Source organism: Dunckerocampus dactyliophorus, chromosome 8 (genome assembly GCF_027744805.1).
Source record: "Dunckerocampus dactyliophorus isolate RoL2022-P2 chromosome 8, RoL_Ddac_1.1, whole genome shotgun sequence".
Classification (NCBI taxonomy): Eukaryota; Metazoa; Chordata; class Actinopteri; order Syngnathiformes; family Syngnathidae; genus Dunckerocampus; species Dunckerocampus dactyliophorus.
Window position 1 is genome coordinate 19471528 of NC_072826.1, and position 27657 is coordinate 19499184.

Sequence of the window (27657 nt, forward strand, 5' to 3'; positions counted from 1 at the left end):
CCACCCCCTTTTGTTGTCCAGTTCACAATCAGATTGTTTTCACTTTATAGCTTGTTGCATGACTGAATGGCTCAGATAGCATGTGTCCTGTTTCTTGATCTATGGCAAGTTACCTGAATGCTACCTATCAGTGTCACTCGGCCTGTGATCCACCTGTCAAGAAAGGGAAGGGGGTGGGGGTTCTGGGCTGCGACTCTGATTACAGCAAGATGCATGGCCATTGTACAGCCCCATAGCAGAAGAGATCCATTTGAATGGGAGCAGGTGCTATTTAAGGGAGGTGGATGTGGCCTCCTGGCTTCGTCTGTGCTGCTTCTTTGTACGTTATCAAAAAGACAAAAGTGGGAGGGAAGGGCCTGGCATGTTTGCAGGAGGGTATGCCGGCGGCTCCCAGGGGATCCCAGGCACCCACAAGTCCAGTCACTCTCCCCCCGAAAACTTACAGATCCCCAAACCGTCGGCTCCGAGCAGCGGTGTTCGGAAGAGCAACAGCAGCAGCAGCGGAAAGATGCTGTCCATGACGTACAGCGAGAGCATCCGGAGCGGGATCAACCGCTACCACTCGGACCAGGGGCTCAACCAGCCCCCCAGCAGGCCCACCGACCAGGCTGAGCTGCAGAGACTGCGGGAGCAAAGAATCGCTGCTCAGATTAAGAACATGGAAGACTTCCTTAAGATGAACGGCCTTGCCATGGAAGAGTGTGTGTCCTATCAGACAGGGATGAAGTACAGGTAAGACGGTGGCGTTGAGGACCAGCAAAGCTTGTGGTTGGAGGAGGCCGGATGTTTGAGGCATGGCTGCACATCTGTGTGCAATTTTTGACTAGTTTTTTGATTGAAATAATGCTGCATTTTATCTATTTTCACACCGTCCTCTGGATTGTGCTCATGCAAAAGTATAAGCAGTAACCATAAGTAGTTTCTATTTGAAGCAACTAGGTGAACTGCAGCAATGGAGTTATATGGTCCTAAAAGTGTGACATACTGAAACTCTTCTTGTGACTTTTTGGCTCCTGTACCAGGAGTCTCTGAACCACTACTTGGAGGGGTTGTGAAGATTGATGGTCTTTCATTTGTTCATCTGTGTTTTTGGAGATGAGCTACAGACCATAAATATTCCAATTAACGCCTCTTTTTAGTTGGTGTCCTCTATTGCCAAGTGTGTGGTCTGCAAAAGCAAATGACCACCAGAGTCTCGAATTAGTCAACAAACATTGGCATTAACAGCTGTGGCTGTAGGCAATCTCCTGATGTAGTTTTTACCTCACTCCACAAGATGGCAGTAGCTGTATTTGTATGCATTGGCTTTTACTTCGGCATGCGTTTTTAAGAAGACTGTTACGCTACTTAGCTGTGTGAAAGCCATGCATGTTACACTTGCCTTACTGTTGTTTACAATTAACTCATCAGCAGTATCAAGGCAGGCTGAGCAGCTCCTTATCGCTATTACTACATTGGTTCTGTTGCTGCTGTTGTGTAATATACTTGCTCATAAATGACCAAGTGGTGAAAGAGATTTGTTTTCCTTTCCACTTTCTAAAGCACACCAAAACATGAATGTAAATAAAGGAAGTTGTTCAATGAAGTTTTAAAATACAGCCACTCTCAATTTATTGCCTGCTTCCAATGAACACCCTGTCCTCTCTGCGGATTAAAAGCTCCAGCTATACGGTAATAAAATACCACATGTTGTTGACAAAGATCAGTGACCAGGGTGTACGTATGGCAGGCGGCCGTTGCCATGTTTAAGGGGACTTGAGTGGTGCTTGAGTCTTGTATGTCACAGCAGCTGGCGAGTTAGCATGTTGTTGTCTTTGTGTGAAGCTGGCTTGAGGGCAGCCATGTTTGACTTCCCCAATTACTGAAATTGGTTTAGCTTTCATGTTTTTAAAACTATATACAGTATTATGTTAGCTGGACTGTTATGAATCATTTACACACTGTATTCTCACCGCCCACAACCTTAGGGACACAGTCTAATGAGATCTACGATAACAATGGTTGACTTTCACCAACGCGGCCTGTGGTTTTTAGCTACATGACAGTGTGAAATGATAGAAACTGTTTGGCTGGATTTGCACTAGGTTCAAGTGACACTATCCGGATGTTTTGCTCCGCACAATGCGCATATGGCTCATATGGAATCAGATATCCTCAGATAGGAATCAGGCCTCTTTCCAATGTGGATAAGATATACCCTGTGCTTTGTGAAACTGACGTAATTAAAATGCTTCGATCAATGACTTATACACAAACATGTCTACCCAAAAAAAAAAAAAAACACACACCCACGGTAAATACATAAACACCCACGGTAAATGAAAACAAAAGTACTATTAGTAGCATTAAATGGGGCACATTAGATGTGGAAATGGTCCAATTAGTGCTTCTATCTAATTCACCTAGTCGCCAGGTGTGTTGTCTACAAAACCAAATAGCCGCCGCGACTGTAATTAGCGACGAGTCAAAAAACATTGGTCGTAACAGTTGTGGCTGTATCCTGAAAAATGACACTAGCTCAGTGTTGTCAATTATTTTCTGTGATGCCCCCACTAGGGGACAGAATTTTTTCACCCCTCTCCCCTCCAATTTGAAATAACCTGTTACGGGTGTTACGAGACACTTACTTCACGAGACTTGACGATACACGAGATTGGGTCTGCAAGGGTGAGACGAGCCGAGATTTTAATATTACTTTAAAAAAAAAGTACAATAAAAAATATTAAAAAAGGTATGACAATATATTGTATTATAAATGTTCATACAGTATATCTACTAATATATTTCTAATACATTACATTCTAGGGTGTAACGATTGATTTTAATAACAATTCGATTCGTATCACAATTCATGATCACTACTATATTTGTAATACATTACATTCTAGGGTTTAATGATTTCGTTTTAATAACGATTCGATTTGTATCATGATTCATGGTTGCGATATGACTCAAGAATGATATTGGTTCATTTAGAACAATAGGATGCGAGTCGGTTCAGTAACTTTAAATCGATTAAGTAACTTTTTAGCCAAAAATTCAACCAGTGTGACTGTGATATAAATACCTGGATACTAGACAAAGCAGGTGAAGTCTCCTACATTCCTGTTGTATTTTGTAAGGGAATCAGGTATAAATTAACTATGGATATAAACAGCAATTACCATTTTGGACTAGACTCTGCAAAACATGCTGGCGAGACCTGAGGCTTCTGCAGAGCTGCCGTTACCTTGCGCTGCTGGTGCCGCGGGAACACCACAGGTGGTGCCTGGGCGGTCAGTGTTGTGTGCAATCCCATGGCGCCTTAGTAGGTGGGTGGAGAGATTTGTCATGTTGCCGTGGTATTTCCCTTGACTTCTACAGTACATATTCTCCAAACAGCGAGTGACGTATTTACAATATCTCCTTCCTACACAAAAGCCAAAGTGTATTTACACACGGGACTGCAATTGTGGCTTAATTATTTCTCTCTGCTAGCTTGTCCGCTGCCATCCTCCATGCTACGTTTCGTCGTCTGATGGCGTGTGGCGATGACGTCACAGGCATGCGCGTGGCGATGACAGACACAGACAGGCAGACTCAATCGAGTAGCATTTAACATCTCTTTATCATTAAAAGTGCTAAAAACACATCCATATAAAGCCTTCCGTGCTTAAATCCAGTGCTTTATTTCCTATTATCAATGGAATCGATTATCGCCTTTTTAAACGATGCTTAATCAATATGTCGTCCATATGGAATATTGCCAGACACAGATCGATGTAGTTGAATCATAGGAATATAAATCAATACATCTATGTAGTCGATGAATTGTCACACCCCTGTTACACTCTTCTGCACTCTGTGTGTATGCTACCAGCCAAGCCTCCACCCACAGAGACAAAGAGACTGTATGACTGACAAAAGGGCTCACTGTATTCATGCCATTGTTCTATCAAAGAAACGCGCCAAGGTGCTGAAAGCAATGCACAGAGTGAACCCTCACCCTGCCCATTTGGAGGTAAACAGACAGGCATGCACATGGCAATTTATTGAAGCCGGAAAAATTTTGTTCATTTTCATTTATTGTCTGATTAATTAATTAATGTATTATCATCACAGCCCGAGTGCCCAAAAAACACTCCTCACCACGTTCCCCCCAGGGGGACCCGCTCCACTATTTCAGAAGTACTTCACTACGTGCGTTTGAAGGATCATGCAGCTGCCTGTTACATGATCTACCTCTGCATGAGCTTTAAAATGTAGGTTGCACTACTTAGCCATTGGTGTGAAACTCATACTTAGCGTACTGCTGATTATGATGAACTCATCAGTGGTATTAATGCTGGCTGAGCAGTTTAGCTCTTTCCCGCTCTTACAACTGGTTCAATTACAATTGGTCCTGTTGCTGCTGTGTTGTGCCATGTACTGTACTACTTGTGAATAGATCACCAAAGAGAGCTATGTTTTCCTTTCCACTTTTTCATGCACTCCAAATCGTTTTTCCAGCTAAAAAATCAAGTCGTTATGACTCCTCCAATTAACGCCCCGCCCTTTTTGCAGTTTAGATTTGATGCTATGCAGAGTATCATTGTCTACTTCCGATAATGACACTCGTGTGTTTGTTTACTTGTGTCATTCAAGTGTAAATGTAAATGCAGTAATATCAGATATAGGACAAATTTCAATAAAATGCAAATACTCTAATTGGGATAGGACATTTAGACTTGCAGTGTAAGGTTTCAGACGTGTTCTACACAACTTGAATACAATAAGTACTTGTTTTGGACCTCATTGGATTGTGCAGGTGTACCCAATGACATATTGTAATTATTCAGCCTCTGGCGCTGGCGTGTGGCTAGTGTATTTGCTTCCCTTGGATCGCTCACAATTAATTAGTGCTGTGTGTGCAATTGGGTCAACGTGTACAATGCAACCTGTGACTCACATTCATCACTATTTTAGATGGTGTGTGTTGTCAGGTCAAGAGGGCGTGTCAGTCATTAATGCAACTTTAAAGGGGCCATCCTACATTTGCAAATTTTCAGACTTCTGTATATGTTTAAAATGTTGTGATCTTGTTATGCATGATGTGGAAGTACCGCTGCCCGGAAACGTTGGTCGCTTCTTTTTTGAAAATGGCAGCCGCAAAGTGTTATTTTTGGATGTAAGGCTTGTGTATCTAAATAGGAACAAGGCAGACTGTTTTTATCTGGGGAGCTAAAGACCTACCTCATGTTCACTGTCCTTCTGCTCTCGCCACTTAGACAGCTGTTTCATGATCAAAGCACAGTTCAATGCCGGATTATCTAATATTAATCCAATTATATCCAATGTCTATAATTCTTCTTTACTGTTTGCTGATATCCATTAGTATATAGCCGGTCGAGGGGAGCATGTCACTAAGCAGCTCTGAGCGGTGGCAGGAGATTGGGGGCAGTAGCTGACTCTAACCCCTGACCAATCGCAACAGAGTTGGCGTGGTCGGGGAGGAGGTTGCAGAATCCGAGCATGTTGGCCAAGAGAAGAATGCAGATTTATCCTGTACACAACTTGTGATTTATGGAGTATTTTATTACAAGAAACTGCAGTGTGCCACTGAAATCCAATATCTTCTAAAAGAGCAGGACAGGGCTCCTTTAGGATGGTTGGAATTGTATCAACACATCTGACAATGTAAAACAAAAAAAGGGAAATTCATTTAACAATGTTTATTGTGGTTGTAGTTGGACTACATTGCTTAGTATTTTATATTATTTGTATGTATTGTAATGTTCCAACTACACCCCTTTTGTAAAATATCCCATTCTTCATTGGTACCAGCAGACAGTTTGTTGCGTGGGGCCAGACAGGAAGCAGTGTGTCTCCTGTGTGTACGCTATATGGAGAGTGACTGTGGAAGTATAGATCTCCATCGCTACTTACACTAATGGACACGGTAATGACCCTAACACCACCCCCCAGCCCTCCATTTAGTCGCTCATACGAGCATACTATAGCTATGTTTTACCATAACTTCCTCCATGTTCAGTGAACTCTCCCCAGCTCGCTTGGGGAATGTTGTGATTGGATGCATTGTGTGGCAGTAAGTTGTTTACGGATGTGATGGTGACATTTGTTTGAAAGTGCCATAGAGCTGCCTCCGTGCTGGATGCGGAGATGTATTTATAAGGTTTAGACACAAGGGGGCAGCATATCCTTTCAGTCAGGAAAAAGCAGGGTCAATGCCTGACACTGAATGTCTTGTTTTTAAACATGTACTGTACACTGAAAGGTGAACAAAAAAGACAGCATACCGCAGATTAGTTCATTACGGTGAGAGTACCATGCATGACATTCACACCAACAGCTGAGGAGTGGAAGCAATACCCATGCAGAGATGTACTGTATATCTTTTTAATCCACCTTTGGCTGTGATTTGCATTTTTTGTCCACTAGTGGGCAGACATCTTCAATTCGATGGCCAGGGCAGTACAGTAGAATGTTTGCATCTGTCTTTGTCTCATTAAATCATCAAATCATCAAATGCTGCATTCCCATTTCATCTGTAGTTCTGTCTGTCTGACATGTTCCTTTTTATGATCCATCCATCCATCCATCCATCCATTCATCCATCCATCCATCCATCCATCCATCCATCCATCCATCCGTTTTCTATGCCACTCACGAGGGTCGCGGGTATGCTGGAGCCTATTCCAGCTGATTTCGGGCAAGAGGCGGGTTCCTTTTTTATTTTTATTTTTATTTTTATTTTTATTTTTATTTTTATTTTTATTTTTATTTTTATTTACTTTTAGGTAATCTCAGCAGTACTGTGCTGTACTGTTATGCATTTTTAGCAGGTTTTACTTCAGGCTATCCTGAATTTAAGCCACACTAGCATTTTTTGTAAAGTGCATCTTCACCTGTTCATTTGTGTTTGTCCCCCTTAAGTCATCTCTACAATAATGGAAACACCACACAAGTGGGATATGATGTTTGGGTGTTAGGAGTCTGCTCGGGTTCCCCTTTGAGCTTTTTCTGGCTGGATTAATCTGACAGCTTGTCAAAATCTTTAAGTCTGACTGCTTTGTTGGCACAAGAAGTGAGAATTGCTGTGGATTATTTATTTTTTGGGTACTTTTTTCTTGTATATATGCCAGATGTTATTGAAGTATTTTTAATGCAGAATTATTTGACAAGTTAGTACATCTTCATCCTCCTGCTCCATCATACACACATTCTCCAGATTCAAACAGCTAAGGTGTTATAACATGTTAGTTAACCTATAATTTCATATTGCTCCTCATATTGTCTTTTAAAGCTCGTGTAAATATCAACTATACTGCGTTCTGCAGTGTTCCTTTGTGCCTCCAAGTTGATTGAGCTCTCATTCATTTTTAAATTATTGTTTTATGGTTGTTTGCATGACTGTATTTTAGTCACCATTGTGTCCACATTGTGTGCATCATTGCAATAGACCTTTTGCTGGCGGGAGCATTTCTGCCAAGCAACACTCATAATGTGCAGGTTCGCTTTAATATGACAAATTCGCCAAGACAGGCTGGAGGACTATACGACGAACAGGACAGGTTGTTCAGCTCCTCTGTCCCTGTGTGATCATGTCGTGTTTGCCTTAATCGCACCTTGTTACGCAACGCTTGGTCACTGTGCAGCATGTTTATTTGTTTCATACTGTCGCCTTACTACCACCACACGCATGAAGTAATAGAAGGAAAACGTTTACAATTGTTAGTGCAAAATATTCTGAATTAAATCTCATGAGACTTCAGCTCAGTGAGCATCTAAAGCAGGGGTCTCAAACTTGTGGCCCGCCGGATCATAGTTTGCGGCTCGCGACTTGACATGGAAGAGTAGTGTAAATGCAGGCGCAGAGGTCTGAGCTTCAGCTAGTGCTATTCATAAAAAGCCTCCATTGAACAAACAGTAAGCTTGTCACATACAGAAATTAGCATAGGGGTCACTAGACAGAACACTACCAACAATTGCGTTGCTAACACACACACACACACACACACACACACAAAAATGACAGGACAACATATAACAGGTAAGTAAACACACATAGGGCAACTACTACTATGGGGAATAATTAAGAACTCTAAACCTATAACTTCAACTTTTTACAAACCAAGTACCACAATGCATGCTGGGAGCTGGCATCATTCCGGATTATGGTTGTGACAAAATATCTATACATCAAACTATTGAGATTGATTGATTGATAGATAGATAGATAGATAGATAGATAGATACTTCACCAAGGCAAGACGAGAAATAAGAAAAAATAAATACATAAATACAGAACAGATAACACTATTTTGTAGTGCAATAATACATAAATGAATAATAAGAATATTACATAATAAGGTTATAATTCCAGTCCTGTGTGTGTTTTTATGCCCCCCCCACCCCCACCCCTGTTGTGTTGAACAGCCGCATGGCGTGGGCGAGGAATGATCTGGTCAGTCTTTTGGTGGAGCAGGACAGTGATAGTAATCTGCCACTGAAACTGCTCCTCTGTTGGGAGATGATGCTGTGCATTGGATGATGCTGGTTGTTCATGATGTAATGGAGCCCCCTCAGTGTCCTTTGCTCTGCCACAGATGTCAGGATGTCCAGATCAGTGCCAATGACAGAGTCTGCCTTCCTCACCAATTTGTCCACGAGAGGACTATCGCAATATTAAACCCTAGTACGGATTATCAATACCTTATTCTTATTCTTCTTCTTATTATTATTATTATTAAAATATAACCACTATAAACCTGTATCACCGTTCCTTCTCAGTGAGTCGAGTGATCATTTTACATGTCATCTAGGAGGAGCTCTTCACGACAATAGCAGAAATTGGGCAGAAATCGCAGAAGAAGAAATGAAAGCAGAATAAAAAATAAACAAATGGCGCGTAATACACCGACTCACTTTTATAGTGTGGACGAGACAAAGCTGGATAAGCAGGATGGAAGAAGTTTCTGACGAAAATACGACACACTGGCACCATGACAGACACAACCACCTCGTTCGTCACCATGCTTGTGGAGAAAAGAGAAATGTTCATTTTTCTATTCAAATGCTAAATGTTGTGTCGTTCAATTAGTTTAGTTTACGTTCTCCATTGTCGTACTGTTCAACCTTATTCCGGTGAATAAGGAACACTACTTCCATACTTTACTAAATATTTATTTTTGATATGCTTCTACTTTATAGAGTTCATCTACTTGAGAGACATGAGATGTTGTGTTTTCTGAATGAGTTTACAATAGCTTAACTGTTTTTCAGACAGCTAAACTACAATCCTGTTTACACTTATGATGCACTAAAACCATGTCATTCTTTTTGCAGCATCGTTGCTTGTATTCTTGTTCAAATATGCTACAAAAATTCCACCCACTTTCTGTACGGCTTGTCCTCATCAGAGTCACGAGTAAGTTGGAGCCTATCCCAGCTGAATGCTGCAAAATACAAACAATGAAATTATTAAGAGTTTTGGTTCACCCTATCACCGTATCGAGATATTATAGTTATCATGAGTCATGCATCGTGTATCGTACCGTATCGTGAGGTACCCTGAGAATCCCAGCCCCACTCGCAATACTTCATGCGGCCCAGCCTAACCCAGACCGTACCTCCAGCGGCCCACATGTAAATTAACTTTGAGACCCCTAATCTAAAGGATTAACTCCACAAGTTTGTTTTTTTTATCAGGCAAAGAAAGAGATGACTAAAGAGAAAAATGTGATGACAACCATAGAATGTGATGTAGATGTAGCTGATGATGTAATCTAATTTGCATAATTGCCACAGCTCAAAACTCTGTCCAGAATTAATATTTTCAAAAACTCTGACTCAATATTGTGCGTGGATGGGTAAAACTGAGCTTTTGGGTTTGTGTCATAAGACATTTATGACTTAATTTCATGTTTTTAAACCTTATTTAACAACAGAACATGAAGTTCTAAACAATTCTTTTAATCAGACCAGAGTTAGTGAGTTTTTTTATCCCTGAGGAAGACTGCAAGTGAGCTGTCGAAATTGTCAGGTGCTAACTGCTTTATAAGGTCCTTGTCGTTCACGCTTTTCTTTTTTTTTTTTTATTTTTTGACTATGCAGTATATCATATTGGATGGCCAAAAGGCACAACTTGCCTTACATAATTACATTGCATAAGTGGAGGGCTTCCCTGTCCTCTTTTGAATGTCTTAGCTTGCCAGCTCTGTTGGATGTGTCATCAGGGACAGTGGATAAGACAAGTCCTCCTGAGCTCTGCTCATGCGTCTACAGGGAAACTCACATGCTCTCTGGAGAGTTATGAATCGAGGTGACGACTGTTTACAGATGTGGCCTGTGTGCCTCTCTTCTGTCGTATTCAGAGATCCCAGAATTAGTCAAACGGTTAAATGTGTCATTTGGCCTTTTTATAGCTACAATGCAACAATCTGTGCTCATATTGATGGCTCAATGTCCATTGGCTCATATTTTCCATTTTATTACTGCACACAAAAAAGTTGTACAGTAGAACCTCTAAATTTGAATGGCCTTAATGTTGGGAGTCGGTCCAGAATATTCAGAAAAAAAATGCCCTTACAGTACATCTCATTAAACGTAGTTCAGTAATGTATATCATTAACAGGAACACAGCGGAAAGTAACTAAATTCATCACGGTGGCCTAGTGGTTAGCATGTTGGATCTGGGTTTGAATGTCCATTTGACATCTCTGCATGGAGTTTGTTCTCCCCGTGCGTGGGTTGGTTTTCTTCCGGTACTCCGGCTTCCTCCCACATTCCAAAAACATGCATGTTAGGATAATTGGCTACTCTAAATTGTCCATAGGTATGAATGTGAGTGTGAATGGTTGTTTGTCTGTGTGTGCCCTGCGATTGGCTGGTGACCAGGCCAGAGTGTACTCTGCCTCCCGCCCAAAGTCAACTGGGATAGGCTCCAGCGCACCCCCGCGACACCCGCATCCTTGTATAAGCTGCAGGGTTCAAAGCGTATACACCGGGAATTACGGTGATAATGACGGCAACAGTTTGACCCTGGAACTGATTAATATAAAAAGGGTTCCGAGATGGCAAAGAACAAAAATGTGATGACAACCACAGAATGTGAGGACAACTGTAGAACCACAGTACATGCTTCTCAGTCTTTTGTAGCTTCAGCATATAACAATCAAACATGACAAAATATGCATCTTTCGTTACATAACTGTAAAAAAATTGACATTTTGCATGACTGCAGTGATGTGCCCTGTCAGATATTAGAAATGCTTAAGCAGCCACCTCGGGATACATTAACACATCTGTCAATCAGCGCTGTCACGTCACATCACTTTCCTTTAACTCTCGCTCACTCTGTCACTCAACACACACAGGCTACTGCTGCCTCCACCCCCCACCACCTCAGCTGGTTCTATCGAACTGGGTTTTGTCAAATCCTGACTAATGCCCTTCAATGAAACTCTCAGAAAGTATAACCTTAACCTCAATTGGACAGCTGGAAGACTGGCACATATGATACAGCCCTAATCCAGGGAATGCACTTGCACTAATAATCACCTTCTGCCATAGTGGATGTCCTGGCCCGATACCATTGGATAAGCTTTCTCAGGAGCTGAAAGATACATACCGGTACATACATGATAGACTGAGGGAGTATTAAGTGAAGCAGCTCAGGGACTCAATATGGACATATGGATATTTTTGTAAAAAGGAAGCACATCAATACATGAAATTATTGTAAATTGTTGCTGCCCCCCATTATTGGAACCTGACTGTTTTCTTTGACTACCTTTATTGTAATTACTGTACTGTAGCATCAACTGGAGTATGCTCACCCGGATACGCTATTGTTATCTACGTTTTATGCAAAATTGACATTTTAATTATGATGTCATGGTTTTGAGCACTGAGTGTGGAAAAAAAATCTATCACTTGTTTGCTCCACTTTTGAGACAAGAGGTGCTCATACGGTTGCTTTTGAAGTTCTGTTTTTATGACTTGATGAAGGAAAAACCTCCTTCCTCGTGGACAGGATACCCCCTAAGCTAGATGTGCCCACCCCCATGTAAAGCTACAGACACAGAAGGGCTTACTAAATATTTAAACTGTGTATGTTACGGCATCAAGGCTGGATTTTGGACGTTACATTTCCAATACACTATTGTGGCACACTGACTTATTTAAAACTGTTGAATAACACTATAATATGGGACTTCCAATACTTAAGGTCACTCATGATAATAGGTTGTTCTTTTTAGACAGCTTTGTAAGCAACTTTTCACGCCAAGCCCAGAAGGCAGCAGAATGCACGATACTCATTGCATCCCCAAATGTCAACTTTTGTCCCACTTTTCTGTTATGATGCCAAGGGTGCTCTTTGCATTGGTCCTAGTCTTGCAGTTTAAACCTGATTCAAAGAGCTGGTGCCTATTTTTAGAGATAATGTTGCTGTTGTGCTGAAGGATGACTACTCGTGACAGTACTCCCTCCGTGGTCAAGAGTGGCTGCTAACGCTCTCTCAATTAAAGTGGCCATCCTCGCTCCCTCCTCGCTGCCGCTGTGCTGCTTTGCCGCTTGTACGGGAAGGGGTCACTTGTACCTCCCAAGTCTAGGACGGTCTCCAGTGGCCTCATTATGGTACGGCATCATTGATTTGTCAAAGTGTCGCTGTACCAAATGAGGCTGGACGCGCAATTTAACAGAAGAAAACCGATAAAGTCATTGTCTGTGTAACAAGGGTGTTTTTCCCAGTAGAACCATTTTTAACAGCTGTTTGACTCCAAATATTATAGTCCTCAAGGCATTCTTACTCTATCCAGTCCACAGTGTAGCTGTGGTCGTGATCACAGAAATGTATGTGTCTACACATACAGCCTTTCCCTCCTCTTCCTCCCCCGCAAGTTGAATAAAATGGTTGCCTATCAGCGCTCTGCATTCGCTGACATGATTGTCTGAAAGAGATTTTAGGAGCTCAGCTGATTTTATTTTTGTGGATAACCACAAAACCAAGGCACATAATCCAGACAAAGTTTGGCCACCACACAAGACAGGGTACAGTTTAGAGGAATCCTTGTATCATTCGTTCATTTGTTTCGCCATTTGAAACCAGCACAAAAAAAAAAACGGATGACAACATGTCTTTCATCATTCACGGCCATCCCTGTGCTCTTATGCGCCTCCAATTCTTTGTATGAGTTACATTACCAAGCTATAATCTCCCGGAAATTATATAATGACATAATGGCATACACATTCAGAATGAAGACGACAGACGATTAATTCCACAATTTATTTACATGATACAAGGGCTGCAACTAATGATTATTTTCTTAGTCAATTAATCTGACGCTTCTTGTTTCGAGTAATCAGTTAGGCCCTAGACCAGGGGTCGGCAACCCACAGCTCCGAAGCCGCATGCGGCTCTTCACCCTCATTGTTGCAGCTCCCACGCCGAGCTCTTTCTGTTAACACCGAAATGGAAGAAATGTGGATTTTCGGAAAGAGTTTGAAATATCCGATTCACCGCAATTCCGTGAATGCATCTACACTGCGTTCTGACTTCTGACTAGATGAGCAATGGAAGGTGGAGGCTACCAATGTGACATCTTGAGTGTGCTACCCACCGCAGTAAGCCTTCACTGCCAATGACGCTGGCTTGATATGTTGTGAGAAATTAGCAAACAGAAAATGTTGAAAACGTTGAAAGACATTCTCAAAAAAAAAGCAATCAACTTTTTTTCAGTACCCAACTGCAGATGGGCGTAAGAGAACGACTACGGAAGGTTGAGCAGAGCAAACATACTTTCAACAAGTGGACGAACTGTCCAAAATGAGTTACATGAGATACAGCTGCTAGCGTAGTTGCTGAATTGAATTTGAATTCTGTTGTTGTAACAGGTACAATAACACCCCCTAAAAAATGATTAAAACTTTATAAGCTGTCATGTTTTGCGGCTGCAGACCATTTTTCTTCACTGGAAGAGGAGGCAAAATGGCTCTTTTGATGCTAAAGGTTGCTGACCCCTGCACTAGACTGACCAAATCAATATGAACCACACACAAACACTTAGTGGTTTGGTCCTGCAACATATCAGAAAAGAGGCAAACATGTTGATCACTGTTTTCCAAAGTCAAAGCTGATGTGTGTGAATATCTTGCTTTTCCTAAAACACAAACATAATATGCCTGTGAATATTCCCATTCATCCGGGTCATTGTCACACTCAGGGCCCAAACCAATTTTTCAGGTGATTAACAAGAATGGCGCAGAAACATCATTACTATGTCGTTAAGTCGTTATATATCATGACTTTTTGCATTTCAGACATAACCTCTCAATTACCGCATGCTTTCAGTTAACGCCCCATTGTTTTTGCATTTTAAATGAATAAATGCCCCGGCTATTCAGTTTACAGTATCTTGAGACAACCAATGAATTGCTTCCATATTTTGTCCACTCTAGTGAACGAATCCAAAGCATCTTATTACTCAGACTGAGATTATTTCCCAATAGTGGTGTTGCCCCAAGTATGTTTTATTAAAGTGTATATAATACTGGCTAGATTATGGAAATGGAACCATGAATTAATTCTATTCAGGAGCATTTGGTTTAATATTTTTCTATACAACTAATCATAATACATTTAATACATTATGGATTTTGTAGCAAAAGCAAATAATCCTAAACAAAGACTTAATTTGAGCTTCCTTTTGTAAAACAGGCTTTGAAAAGGTTTTATAGCAGACAGCATGAAATACTTTGTGATTTTGGCCAACTAATTGTACTAATTGACAGCGAATCTTGAGGTTTACATGACATGCTGCAAAAACGTGAGCGCCTCCGGATAGTTTCATGGCTCCAGACATGACGCTGGTAGACCAACGTATCTGGGACATCCACGGGTACAGGGTACAGTGCATTGATATGAGCTTTGCTGTCCTTCTTTGTCTAGACAGGCAGAGATATTTGCCATTGGCTACTAGATGAAATGCATGTACTGTATTACTTCATTTGTGCTGAATATCACATTGGCCCAGCACAGTGTCCCCTAAAATAACTACAGGTGCTAACATGTCTGAAGGCTAACATTTACGGGTTCATGCCTGTTTAAGGTCAGGGTCAGTCATGTTTTTCCACACTAACTAATCCACAGTGAACATGCCTTTATGGACTTTGCTTTGTGCACTGGGGCACAGTCCATTGAGCGGTTTAGCTCGGTGATTGATTGATTGATATATTTACTTTACCATATTGATTTTTGAGTTTCACAGTGCTCTTTTTATGGAGTACCAGTGATAAGGCAAATTATCAGTGTGACACATTGGCAGGTGAGCACATGAGGAACATGTTCACGGGGTTCTACAAATAAGTTGGCATCCAGCAGCTTCATAAACCTCTGCATGCGCTTTAAAATGTTGTTTGCACTACCCAGCTATTAGTGTGCAACTCCAAGTGTACACTTGCTGTACTGTTGTTTACAATGAAGTCAGCCGCACTATTAATGCTGACTGACCTGCTCCTCTCGGCTATTACAACATTGGTTCTGTTGCTGGAAATAATTGGAGGGAGGCTGTTGACAATATTTGAAAATGTTTGCTTTTCGGTTTGGGCAATTAAACTCCCTAATGAAAATTAGAGCATTGGTAGTATTTTACCTGAGCCTGATTCCGAACTGTTTTCTCTTGGATCACCCTCGTTTGATTTGTTTTGTTCAGAATCTGGATTTTTGTTTGAATTCTGGATCATATTTTCTTTGGAAAAAAAAACTTGACTCTAAGTAATTATTTTTTCCTGAGACAGTTGTTGGTGTACATCCTTATGCATGGTCAGAGCTGCCATTTTTTGAGGTGACTATTTAACGGTCATGTAGTGTTGATAGTTATTTACACGAATGAAACACACCAGAAACCTGGGCTGTTCATTATTAAATCACAGCAACTGTGATGAAAATGGTTCATTACATTGAGCATCTGTTTGCATATTTTGTAGTGCTGTCAAATGATTAAAATTTTTAATCAGATTAATCAAGGGTTTCAAATGAATTAATCATGATTAATCAACATTTTAAATGATGTCTGAAAAATGACCATTTTATTGAAAGAAAGTTAAATGGATTATATATATTTGCATGTATTAACGGCTCCAAATTAACTGAAAATTTAAATCAACTAAAAGATACCACACGTCTTAAGAAAATCAATTTACATAACCCCATTTTTTTTAATAGTACAGTAGCAGAACATTTGAATCACACTTTATTTAAACCGTGTTATGAGCAATGAGGGTTTGCGTTCCAAGACATCACGTATTTTAAGGTAAATATTTTTCAGTGTCTTTTCCATATTTAAATGTAGCAAATTATATATCCGAATTAAGAGTTACGAAGTGAGTGATAAGAATATAACCGTGTTATTATGAGCAATGAGGGGTTGCGTTCAAACACACCACATCATTTAAGTTGAATTCACATTTTGAGTGTATTTTCTGGGATTTCCAAGCACATTTAAATGCAGCAAATTGTACTTTCGCATTTAGAGTTACAAGGTGAGTGATAAGAATATCCACTTATGGTTTTTCTTTGACTTTCTGTCTATTTAGATGCATAAGAGGTTCTTGTTTGCAGTGTCCCTGAATGCATCTCGCAGTCGTGTAGTGACAATGAGGAAGTGTTGTTCTGACGATGAAGGGACAAAAGACGTGTTTGTGACTTGGAAAATACATACAGTACATGTTGTTTGAATTGCACCGCTGTTGATGTGTTCAGGTTAGATGAACTTATAAAAGAGCGTCAGACTCTGTGTGGCTCTGGGGGAACTACACTGTGCTGCCGTCTGTCGTTATAACAGTGAGATGTGGCTTTCCATCAGGCATACGCGTTAATTACGCAAGAAAAAGTAACATAATTAATTAAATAAATGAGTTACCGCTGTTTTTGACAGCCCTTATATTTTGATAGTATTTATTTATTACAAAGGCTGTCTGTGTGTAATACCCTTCATTTTCTACTTTTCGGAGCTTTTTCACGAAGGCCTTGAAAGTCGATGAATATTAGAATGTCGTGCGATGGAAATGGTGTATTTGCGTCGTCTGGTGAGAGTCAGCCAGCTGGATAAAAACACCCAAAGGAACCCAGTCAATGAAAAATGGTTGTTCTGTTGATTCATTTAGGTGATGGATCACTTGCCCTACCAGATGATGTATGCCTGTATTGATTAGTCCATCCTCCATTGCGCCTCCGGTCGATAAATGTGCAGATTTTCAGATGCAGATAAATAAAGGGTCAACAAAGGACTTCTAGGTTTTAGAAATGACTAGAAGTCAATCATCACATGTGTTCAATATTTAGTAGTAATAACCATACAGAACAGAATAGCATTTTATTCCAGTTCGGTATGTACCTCGGTTGGAAGGTCACGGTTGGCCATGTCTCCCGCGAGACCAGGGGCGTTCATACTTTTTCGAAGGAGGGCCATATACTGAAAAATCCAAGGATCCAGGGGCCACTTTTACATTTTCTAAACCATCCTGGGCTTTGTGTTATCGGTAGCAAGCATATTTATTATCAGTGTGAATGAACTTTTACTCCTTATGTTACGCTTTTTTGCTCGTTTTTCCATTTTTGCTGTTTATTTTTTTACAAATATATATATATATATTCTCCTACATTTTTTATCTTAATATTATGTCTTTATTCTCATAATATTTTGAGACTAATTATCTGAATAATTATAACTTTTACCCAACGTAAACTTCCTAAAGTTGCAACTTTTTCATTGTTCTGTTTGTTTCTCATAACAGGAATAGGAAAAATGTCATTTTTAGTCCTTAATATTTCAAAATTATACAGATTTTTCTCTTAATATTATGACTTTATTCTTGTTAAATGACTGTTTTTTTTTTCCATTTTTGCTGTTTTTTGTTGAATTGTATTTGTAGAATGCCAAGGGCCAGTAAAAATGGTCCCCAGGCCGCACTTTGGACACCCCTGCACCAGACAAAGGCTGGCTTCACTAATTGTTTAGGGAGTAGACACGTGACTACATCACGAGGCAGTTACATTCCCTGTTCCTGTAGGAACTGTGTAGGTCTGTATTGTATCAAAAAAGTATGAATACATGTTTCATACCCCTACTGAAGACAAAAAGGGCCATCTCTACACAAACACGGATATTTTTAAAAATGCTAATTTTTTGCACTCCGCTTTAAAAAAATAAATCTCCATCCCTACCAGTGCCCACATATGAACACATCCACTGGCTGTCATGCACATTTTTTCCAAACGGAAGCCTGAAAAAGCGGCCACAGCTGACTTGATCACGCATTTTTACACCTGTTTGTCAATAAAGTGAGATATTACATTTACGATAATGTGTAGTCTTTAAAATTAGCACACACTTACACAGAGCCCAGGAGACAACTTCAATGTGTGCGTCTAGCATAGTAGAAAATGAAATCGGTACCCGAAAGTCAATAACTGAATTGCTTGTGTTCTGTTGTTAAAAAAGATTTATATACACTCCTGATCAAAAATCCTAAGACCTGTTGAAAAATTGGTAGAATTTGCATTTTGCACATTTGGGTCTCTTTGGATCTCTTAAGTGGATTTGCAAACTAAAAAGAGCTTTTGTTTGCAAATCTTTGCAAGCTTTTGTTTGCAACTTAAATCTTATTTTATGGTTTATGAATCGCGTTCACTGTTGTGGGCGGGGCCTCCTCTGAACCATGCCACAAGCCTTTTTACTGGTCAGTCTCGAATGCTGGCTGAGAATTTCCACCCTCAAGAGAGTGAAAATACTAAAGGCAGTCAATATAAAACTACTCACCACTGGAGAAATTGGTACTTTTATGGTTATTCAGAACCTTTCTATCTTAGTTGTATCTTCAAAGCAGCCCTTAATATGCAAACTGTTGCGTCGTCTGGTCCATGTTATCGCTCAGAAGGGACCAAAGACTAGAAGTGAATAGTGCTAAGCTAGCCTGCTAAATAATGCTTATTTCGAACCATCATATTAACCACTTTTGCAGTTGTCTTTATATACAGATTTGAGCAATACAGTTGTACAGGTTGTTTGGATATCTACACAACTTTATGCATTACATTTTTAAATGTATCGTTATTATATACTGTATGATTCATTTATGAGGAGAAGCGGCATAGAAAATGAATGGATTAATGGATGATTCATTTATATCCTAACTGGATGATTCATGAATCTCTTTATTAGCGGAGTCAAAGTCATTATTCTTATTTAATAGTTATGAAATAGTTCTGTATTTTGTACTTAGTTAATGATTACTTTATATATAAATTACTGTATATATAAATCTCATACCCAGACTTCATTTTTATTATAAATATTTAGGGGTGTGAGACAAGACGGTGCACGAGATTGGGTCTACGGGAACGAGACGAGATTAGACTTTAACGTTACTTTTAAGAAAAGTACAATGAAAAAATATATATGACACTATATTAATTTGTACGTTACACTCTTCTACACTCTGTGTGTATGCCACCGGCACCGCCTCCACCCACTGAGACAAAGAGACTGTATGACGTGCCATTGTTCTATGGAACACAAGCGCCAAGGTGCTGAACCCAATGCACAAAGTGAAGTCTCTCCCTGTTTGTTTCGAGGCGGGAGACGTGGAAATCAGACGCGCATGCACATGGCAATATTTTAAGTATATTTAAAAGTATTGAGTTCATTTTCGTTTATCATGTGATTAATTTATGTCTTATCGTCCCAGGCCTACTGCTAACGTGACTTTTTTTTTTGTGAACGAGAAATCTTGTCATGTTTTAATCTCGTGTGATCTTGTGACACAAGATCGTGTGACAGTCCTATAAATAATCCCTTGTCCCTACAATATCGCACTTCTAATCCTGTGCTAAATTTTTGTACTTTAAGAAAGAAATATGTTTATTTTGTCACATTACATTGTACAGCAAAATGTGTCTGTGCATTGAAGCCATTCTCCTGAGGAGCATTTGACAGCCATCATGCTAGCGTGCTACCCAGGGACTGGATACGGGTCATAGGTCAGCATCTTGGTCAGTGAAGCATCCATGTGTGGATGACCCTGGGGGCATTGTGGGTGAGGTGTCCTGCCCAAGGACACAACAGCAGTGCCTGGGATGGAGGAAGCGGGATTCGAATCGAGAACCCTCTGGTTACCGGATGACCGCTCTACCTCCTGCTAATTAGAATAGCAGACTCCCTGAATCTTTGCAATTAAGGGAGAGGCACATGATTATTTTACATTCATAAAAAATTACTAATGATCCCCCAAACTCTACATACTTTTTACTATCCATTTCTTTTTGGCAAGTTGGCCTTCAAATTGTCTTGAGTCCATACTCCTGGAGTGTCCGAAAGAGCAAAGCAAAATAAACACAAGATCACATTAACAGTGATGTAAAAACATTGTTTGTAGTTCACATTTGCCAATAAAATGATGTTCACGGAAAAAAAAAATAACTGCCTACGTCCGGTCCAGTTTTTATTTATAATCTTTGTGGTAAACGCTTGCATACGCATCTAGATACTCGAGTTGAGATGCGATTCAAAAACAATATATTTTAAAAACAGAACAATTCGATACAGTGTACAAACGATACGATTCGATACAATTCAAGACTTACATTTGTCGATGTAGACGTTAATCTTACATTATAAAACAAAGAAGCCAATTGTTTTAAAGAGTCATTCTTACGGTATTTTCAAATGTGTAAAAAAAGCACATCATAGCCCAAAGCATGCTGTAAGGCAGGGGTCCCCAACCACCAGTCCGCGGGAAACATTCACGTGCAATGATAAAAAAAAAAAAAAACACACACACACACACAAAAATGAAAAATGAAATTATTTGTAAATAACTACTTTTTTTGTAAAGGGATACACATTTTTATTTTATTTTGTTTATTTTGTTTATTTTATTTAAAAAATAATAAGTAGTTAGAAATCCCATTTAATGGGAGAGGTGACTTGCTACACTTTGTTCCATGGCCCTTGAACACACCATTTAACTTTGCAATGCATCTACATGCATCACTACTTTACTGTATTTTTCAGTTTTTTCTTTCACCTCATATTTGGTCCCAAATGCTGATACTATGTGGGAATGCATAAAGGCATTCCCTTATAGTGGTATATAGTATATAAGGTATATGACCTTATAGTGCTAATGTGCATATTTGTTGGCGCACCTCTCTGAAAAAAGCAAATCCAGGCTCATACTGGCGGATGGTGGTCATTTAGTGCTTTTAATTGGATGTTGTTCCTGTCATAGTTTTGCACAATACAATCAGATCGCTATAATGTACGTATGTTACATTTCTGTTGAAAATCTTTCCCGGTGACCAGTTGCTAATGCTAGCAAGAGCTAAAGCTATTTTGATCCATTGTTACGTTTACATAGCCATTAAGAGTGGACGGTTATAGCTGTATGTTTTCTCATTTAAATGTTATGTACAACTTCTGCAGCAGGTAAGTCTTCTTGTACTGTGTCACACTCAAAACGTTCCCCTCCCCAATCCGTGCCAACTCGAAACATCCACATTACAATCCCATTGTTATACTATTAATAAGAAATAAGTCAAATACATCAAGTTTAACAATTTGAAAGAAAGACTTGGTGCAGAAAAAGCTCCATGAATGGAGCTGCCTGGACAAGCCCACTATGGAGGTGCACGGTGGTGATCAACATTAGTGATGGTGGTGATCAACACAAATAGTTTCAAATGTCACACTAAACCTTACATATCTGTCGTTAGCATATCTGCCGTTAGGTGTTAAAAACTGAATTTAAAAAAAAGCTTTTCTCACTCATTTTAAAGTCACCCTTTCCTCTCCGTGTAGAACCTCCATGTTGAGGGCAGAAGTTGTCAGCCAGCATTCGAGACTGTCCAATAAATAGGCTTGTAACTAGGCTTGTCGTTCTTTTTTTTTTTTTTTGTACATCTTTTTTGTTTGCAAATCCATTTTTTGTTTGATTGGATAAAAATATACAAATTTCTCTCCATGCGAAAACACGTACAGTACATGTCGGCGTGCACATACATGAAAGCAGTCGCAGAGAAGCGACCGACTTGGCGTAATTGTGTGGCTATGATAGGCTACACATTCGATGATAGCGAACAATGTCCGAGCAGGAAGCGTAACGATATAATGCTATTTTTGCGTTCAAGTGTTGGCGCCCTCTAGGCAGCTGGAAGAAACAACTGAATCCAGTCCCTTTAATACAAGCCATGGGTTTGTGACAGTCTTGGAGCCAAGTGGCTTTGCTAAAGCTATGCCTGAAGCTATGTCCCCACATGTGACGACTCTTGGAGCCCTGGAGCTGAGCGGAATGGAACGTTGGCATCACGTTTCCACTACCATTGTGGCGAGGTCATTCAACACAACAACGAACGGCAGCACTTTGATACACAACAACCTTAAAGGAAAACTTACAATTTTTTGGACTTTTGTCTATCATCCACAATCCTTACATGAGACATGAACACATATGTATTTCTCTTTTTTGTGTGTTCTAAAGATATAAAAACAAATAAAAACAGACAGCTCAGGACTGCACATAATGGGATCCACCTATGCCACCTACAAAGACCGCTATTAAAACATTTATAAAAACCTTCAACAAGGTTTTATGGTTTTATATACATGCTGTGATCATGTAGTAGTAGGTACATCCATGATAACGTGTAATACTTACAGTATTTTGGCCATTCTAAGCACTACCGGAACGTCGAAGGACTCGGCGTATTGATTTCACATAGCAATATACTGTAGAAACGGTTGCACCTATCTTTTCCAAACTCAGAAATAAATACACAGCAGCTGTGATGTCAGCTCAAATATGTAGCTTTACCTTTTTTGTAGTGGTCTGAGGCGTTGTGAGCGCAATGCTAATGCACTGCAGCCAAGTTAGTCGCTAGCCGGCTAGTAGCTCGCCGGTGTGTTATGACTGTCAGTCCACCAGTAACGTAGTTTGATCGGCGTAACTATGTTAATAATAATAACAATGTCACCGTAGTTTAGTTGATATGCACGTCACTTTATACGTAAATGTAGCATTGTTCGTGCTTTTTGGAGTATCGTCAGAAGGCTTAATAGGCGTAAGTGGGTCCCATAAGTGCAATACTGAGCTGTCTGTTTTTATATATTTAGAACACACGGAAAAGACATGTTCATGTTTCACATAAGGACCGTGGAGGATGGGCAAAATCCCCCAAAAAGTGTGGTTTTCCTTTAAGAATGAACGTCATCATCTGCAGATGTGTTTACCATAGTGTGTCTTGCTTGTTGGTGTTTTCTGCTGTTGGATCAGACATTCATTACGGCATCCCTCACATTCTCTCACATTCACCCTTACAATCAGAGTAGTGCAACTCCCGTCCTTCTAAAGTGTGCTGTGTTAATTTTAAATCCGATTCGAGTCGAATTAAAGCCCACAGACCCCGCGGCTTCTATTTAAGTCTCGGAAACCCAAAAGGTCATAGTTCCGAGAATAGAGCTGTCAGTTAGCAACAGCCTGTCTGCAGGATTCCATTGACGGAGGTGGCCTCTATGACTGCTTCACTCACCACATCTGTTCCTGATGGCATCTCGTTTAATTATCTGCTCGCCACGTTATAGCTGGTCTGCTCAGATAAGCGTCGGTATTAGATTACTGGGAGCGTACGCACGGTTCATCCGCCAGCGCTTCAATCTGCAGCCTCTGTTGCTTCGAGCCCAATTACGCTGGTGTTTACTTTCATTTCAGCTCCCCACCATTGTCATATTCCAGCCATTTAATGTGGCTTGCTTTGCTCAGGAATGATCCTATTGTGTTTCAGATCAAATTCTACTCTCTAGTTGCAACAGTATAGATTAGTTGAGCTGTGTTACATACATACAACTTTTTCATATACAATACAATAGACCCTCACAATCCATTTCAGGAGGCTGTTCCATTATTTTTTTCCTCTGGAGAAGAATTTAAAGTCCCAGGGATCCAACTTTTGTCATTCTAAAAACTCCAAATTTTCCAAATAACGACTATTCAGTTAACACCAGAGTCTCCTGTAGTCGCTGGGTCTTTAGTCTACAAAAGCAAATGATCTGTAATTGGCACGGGGTAAAAAAGCAAAACAAAACATGGCATCAATAGATGTGGCTGTAGACGGCCTCCTTGTGTAGTTGTTTTTATTATCTCCATGAGTTCCATGCGTGGTCACCATTCAGCAGCTTTATCTACCTCTGCATGCACTTTAAAATGTCTGATGTGCCACTCAGCTGTTGGTGTGAAACTCATGTATACTGTTTCATTGCAGTGTAACTGGCATTTTCCTTTGACACTTTCTCATGCACTCCAAATCATTATTAAACTTCAAAAATGTACTTGTTATATTTGAGTTTAAAAAATTTCAGAAATAACAGCTCTCTCGAACTCTCCAATTATCACCTGTTTTCAATTAACACCCTGAAGTTTTGCTCGATACCCCAGGTGTAATTAGAGCATCTATGGTGTTGTAGTTCTAGTTACCATTCGTATTATTTTTCTAAAAAAGCAGAGTTCTGGGCTGGAGCTGACCTTCCACCCCTGAGCAATCGCAACAGAGTAGGCGTGGTGAATAGAAGAGGCCGCCAAATCAAAGTGTTTCAGCCAAGAGGAGAAGAATGCAAATTTACCTTGTACACAACCTTAATATTTATGAATCTTAAGGAATTGTATTAAAAGAAACTTACTATAGTGCCCCACTGGGATCCAATATAACCTGAAAAGGCCCTGAAATAAACAGGATAGGGCCCCTTTAAATTGTGAACCATGGACTGATAATCCACTCTAATTTCTTCATTGGCTTTAGGGGTCTAATAGAGTTTTAAAAAGCATAATTACGGTGTGTTTTCCAAGCACAGTGCAACAATTTGTGTGTACTTTTCTATTTTCGCTGACATGCAATGACCTCGGTCAAACTCATTTATGTCCGTCACACTCCTGCTTTGGGCGTGTATTGTTACAGATAAAGTTACATAATGAATATTTTATGAGGAGTTGAACAGTCCCATGTGAGCCCCCTCCCTTCCTGGGACCTCTTTCAAAGTCCTGACCAGGGAGGCTTTTCTTCTAACAAACTTACTAGAGGGCAAAGCTTGGACAAAAAAAGTAAAAAGAAAAAAAGGACTAGCTTTTCTTCGGCAAGCACAACAGATTTGAATGCCTCTCTCACTCTGCCTCGACTAGTCTTCCTCGTATCGCTCTTCATATCCCTCCCACTACATCCCACCCTCTCTGTCTCACTCTCTCTCCTCCTGTCCTCTACTCATCGCTCGCCTGTGTGCGCCGTGCCGCTTCACGTTTAGCGCAAGGCGCACAGATGCAAGTTTAATCAAGGCGATGCTCACAGTGCTGGCAAGTGGAAAAATGAGGTCGTCCTTCTGCTAACCAAGGAGTAGAATGAGTTTCCAGCAGCTGGCCAAAGTGTCGAGGTGGACTTGGTGACAGATGTGAAGATCTTCTGGATTTATGCTTTTGGATCTTCTACATTTACATCCTTTTTAAAGAGCAGGCAGGAGGGGAGGTAATGAATCCAGCTTTGCACTCAGCCTTGAAAGGACAGTAAATCTGCCTGTCAGCCTTTTAAGATAAAGCGAGAAGGACGACGTCACATTCATTCATTGTACTCCATTCATTCTACATTTGCTACTTTTTGACTCTGGACAAAACCAGCTGAAACTTACCATTGACCTCCCACTCTCAGGGAATGTCGTGAGCTTGTCAGTCCATCCATCAACCAGGGAAGTGATTTCAAACACAACAAAGGAGTGTGACACTTGCCCCTAGGCACAAGGCCACCTTTTTAGATCAAACACTGACGGTGCAGAGGAACCTCACACTTGCAGCCCTTTTGTAATTTGCGCAGACTTTGGTGCTTACACTATCTACACCAAGGATGCAGGTGTCCTTAGTGTGCACCGACCACCGCGGTGGAGTGAGCCGCACCACAGAGGACCGGCTCAACCGTCAGAATGCTAACAGCCCCGGCACAGGGACGCGCAGCAAGTTCCGAGCCGTGGCGATGGTGGCTCGCAGTCTTGGTCAGCTGTCGGTTCAGAGTATCCCTTCCTCCAGCGAACAGAGCATGAAGACTGGCATGAAGTATAGGTAGGGTGATGCCCAACTATGGCAACAGTGGTAGGATTTGTTACCTTTTATAACAACCTGCATCACTTGGCTCTTTTCCATGTAGTCTGACTTGCCCCTTCCTGTCCAAAGTGCTGGACCACCAGTGAGGATTGATGATTACAAAAGTACATAATTAATATGAACAAATCACTTTAATGTCTGTTTAGTTCTGGAGTCATAAACGGCAATTGTTCATTGATAATACAAACACGGATACAATAAACCATATAAAACAAAGCCGCAGGCACCCCTGCAGCTTTATATTATTGAGTTTTTGTGCAATTGATGCACTCTTGCCATACGGCCAACGCACGACCGACTTACTCGGCACGCATGGAGCACGTAAGGAATATGAATGTGCATTGGCTGCACTAATTACGTATGTGGAGTGCAGGTGTGGCACACATACCGCAAGCGTAACACACAGAAAAGTTGACATTTTGCCCAAATCTGACCCCAGCAAAACGTGCAAAAGACACATGCTGGCCGTATGGATGACGCATGAAGACACACGAAGTGCGTGAGTTTGTTTTGCAGCCTGAAGACAACGTAAATGCCCTTAGAGATAGTTTGAAATAACAATGAATGCATGGATGCTTAAGTTATAAAACAATGCACAGTTTTAGCCCCCTCATCCTTTTAGTATGCAGCCCTCGGTGGAAAAGGTTTGGACACCCCTGTTATATCCTGTTTGTGTGTACTATATGTACACTATATGTATTATACTATAAGCACAAAATGTTTACTGTTATTATCCTAGGCTTCTTATTTTCTTGATGGGAGTCTTTTTATCTTATATAAGAGCGTCATAGTGGGAGGTGTGTCCAATATTTTGCCCCCAGTAATATACATTCATGACAGTAAATGACATTGGCAGCGCCCGTTATGGGTTGTGCTGAAAATCATGTGACATGCTAGCATGCAGATCCAGATACAGATATTCTCATAGTTTATAATCATTAGACAAATGGTCAAAGACTACTGTGTCCCTATAGATGATTTGCTTGATAGCAGCCATGTTTTTCTGCTCTTATTCAACAATAATATACAGTTGTAATTAATGTTGATGAGTTTATGTATTGTATTTACAAACCTTCACAAGCCTAAGGGAGAGTCCAGCTCATTTGTATACAGTATGTTGTGAATTTTATTTAGGGCCAAATATCTTTTAATTTGCTGTTGATGTGAGGAAACATATTACTCATCCCCGCTACTACTCACCACACTCCTTTGCATCCAATTTGCTTGCGGCAGCAATGCCATGTTGGCACAATCTAATTATTGAAGCCAATGGTATTCAATGAGTAGAATTAAGCATTGAGCTTGAGGGTGTTGCGGCTGTTGTCTTTGTGCGCTCTTTGCTTTCTCGCTGTTGCCCAAAGTCCACAGCTTTGTGTGGCAGGCTTGTATCTGATGTAAAGTGAATGCATTGTAGCTTTGTGTGGGCAGCCCAAGGTTGCATGCACTGTGGGTAGTGCCTGTGGCTTTTAACAGATGAGGGTGGAA

The 27657-nt window shown here is 40.5% G+C and overlaps 1 protein-coding gene across 5 annotated transcripts in view; it reads left to right on the forward strand.

Annotated features, from left to right (window-relative positions):
• Positions 1-27657, forward strand: part of kcnab2a (potassium voltage-gated channel subfamily A regulatory beta subunit 2a) — a 121569-nt gene that overhangs the window by 53893 nt on the left and 40019 nt on the right. Inside the window, exon 1 of one of the 5 annotated variants that reach the window (XM_054785827.1) lies at positions 24899-26130. The exons of 2 other annotated variants lie outside the window; for them this stretch is intronic. In XM_054785827.1, the coding sequence (XP_054641802.1) occupies positions 25919-26130 (212 nt within the window). In that variant the 5' untranslated portion in view covers positions 24899-25918. Of the gene's footprint in view, positions 1-24898; positions 26131-27657 lie in introns of those variants that run through there. 2 more of the 5 variants (XM_054785824.1, XM_054785828.1) reach the window with 2 other exon arrangements.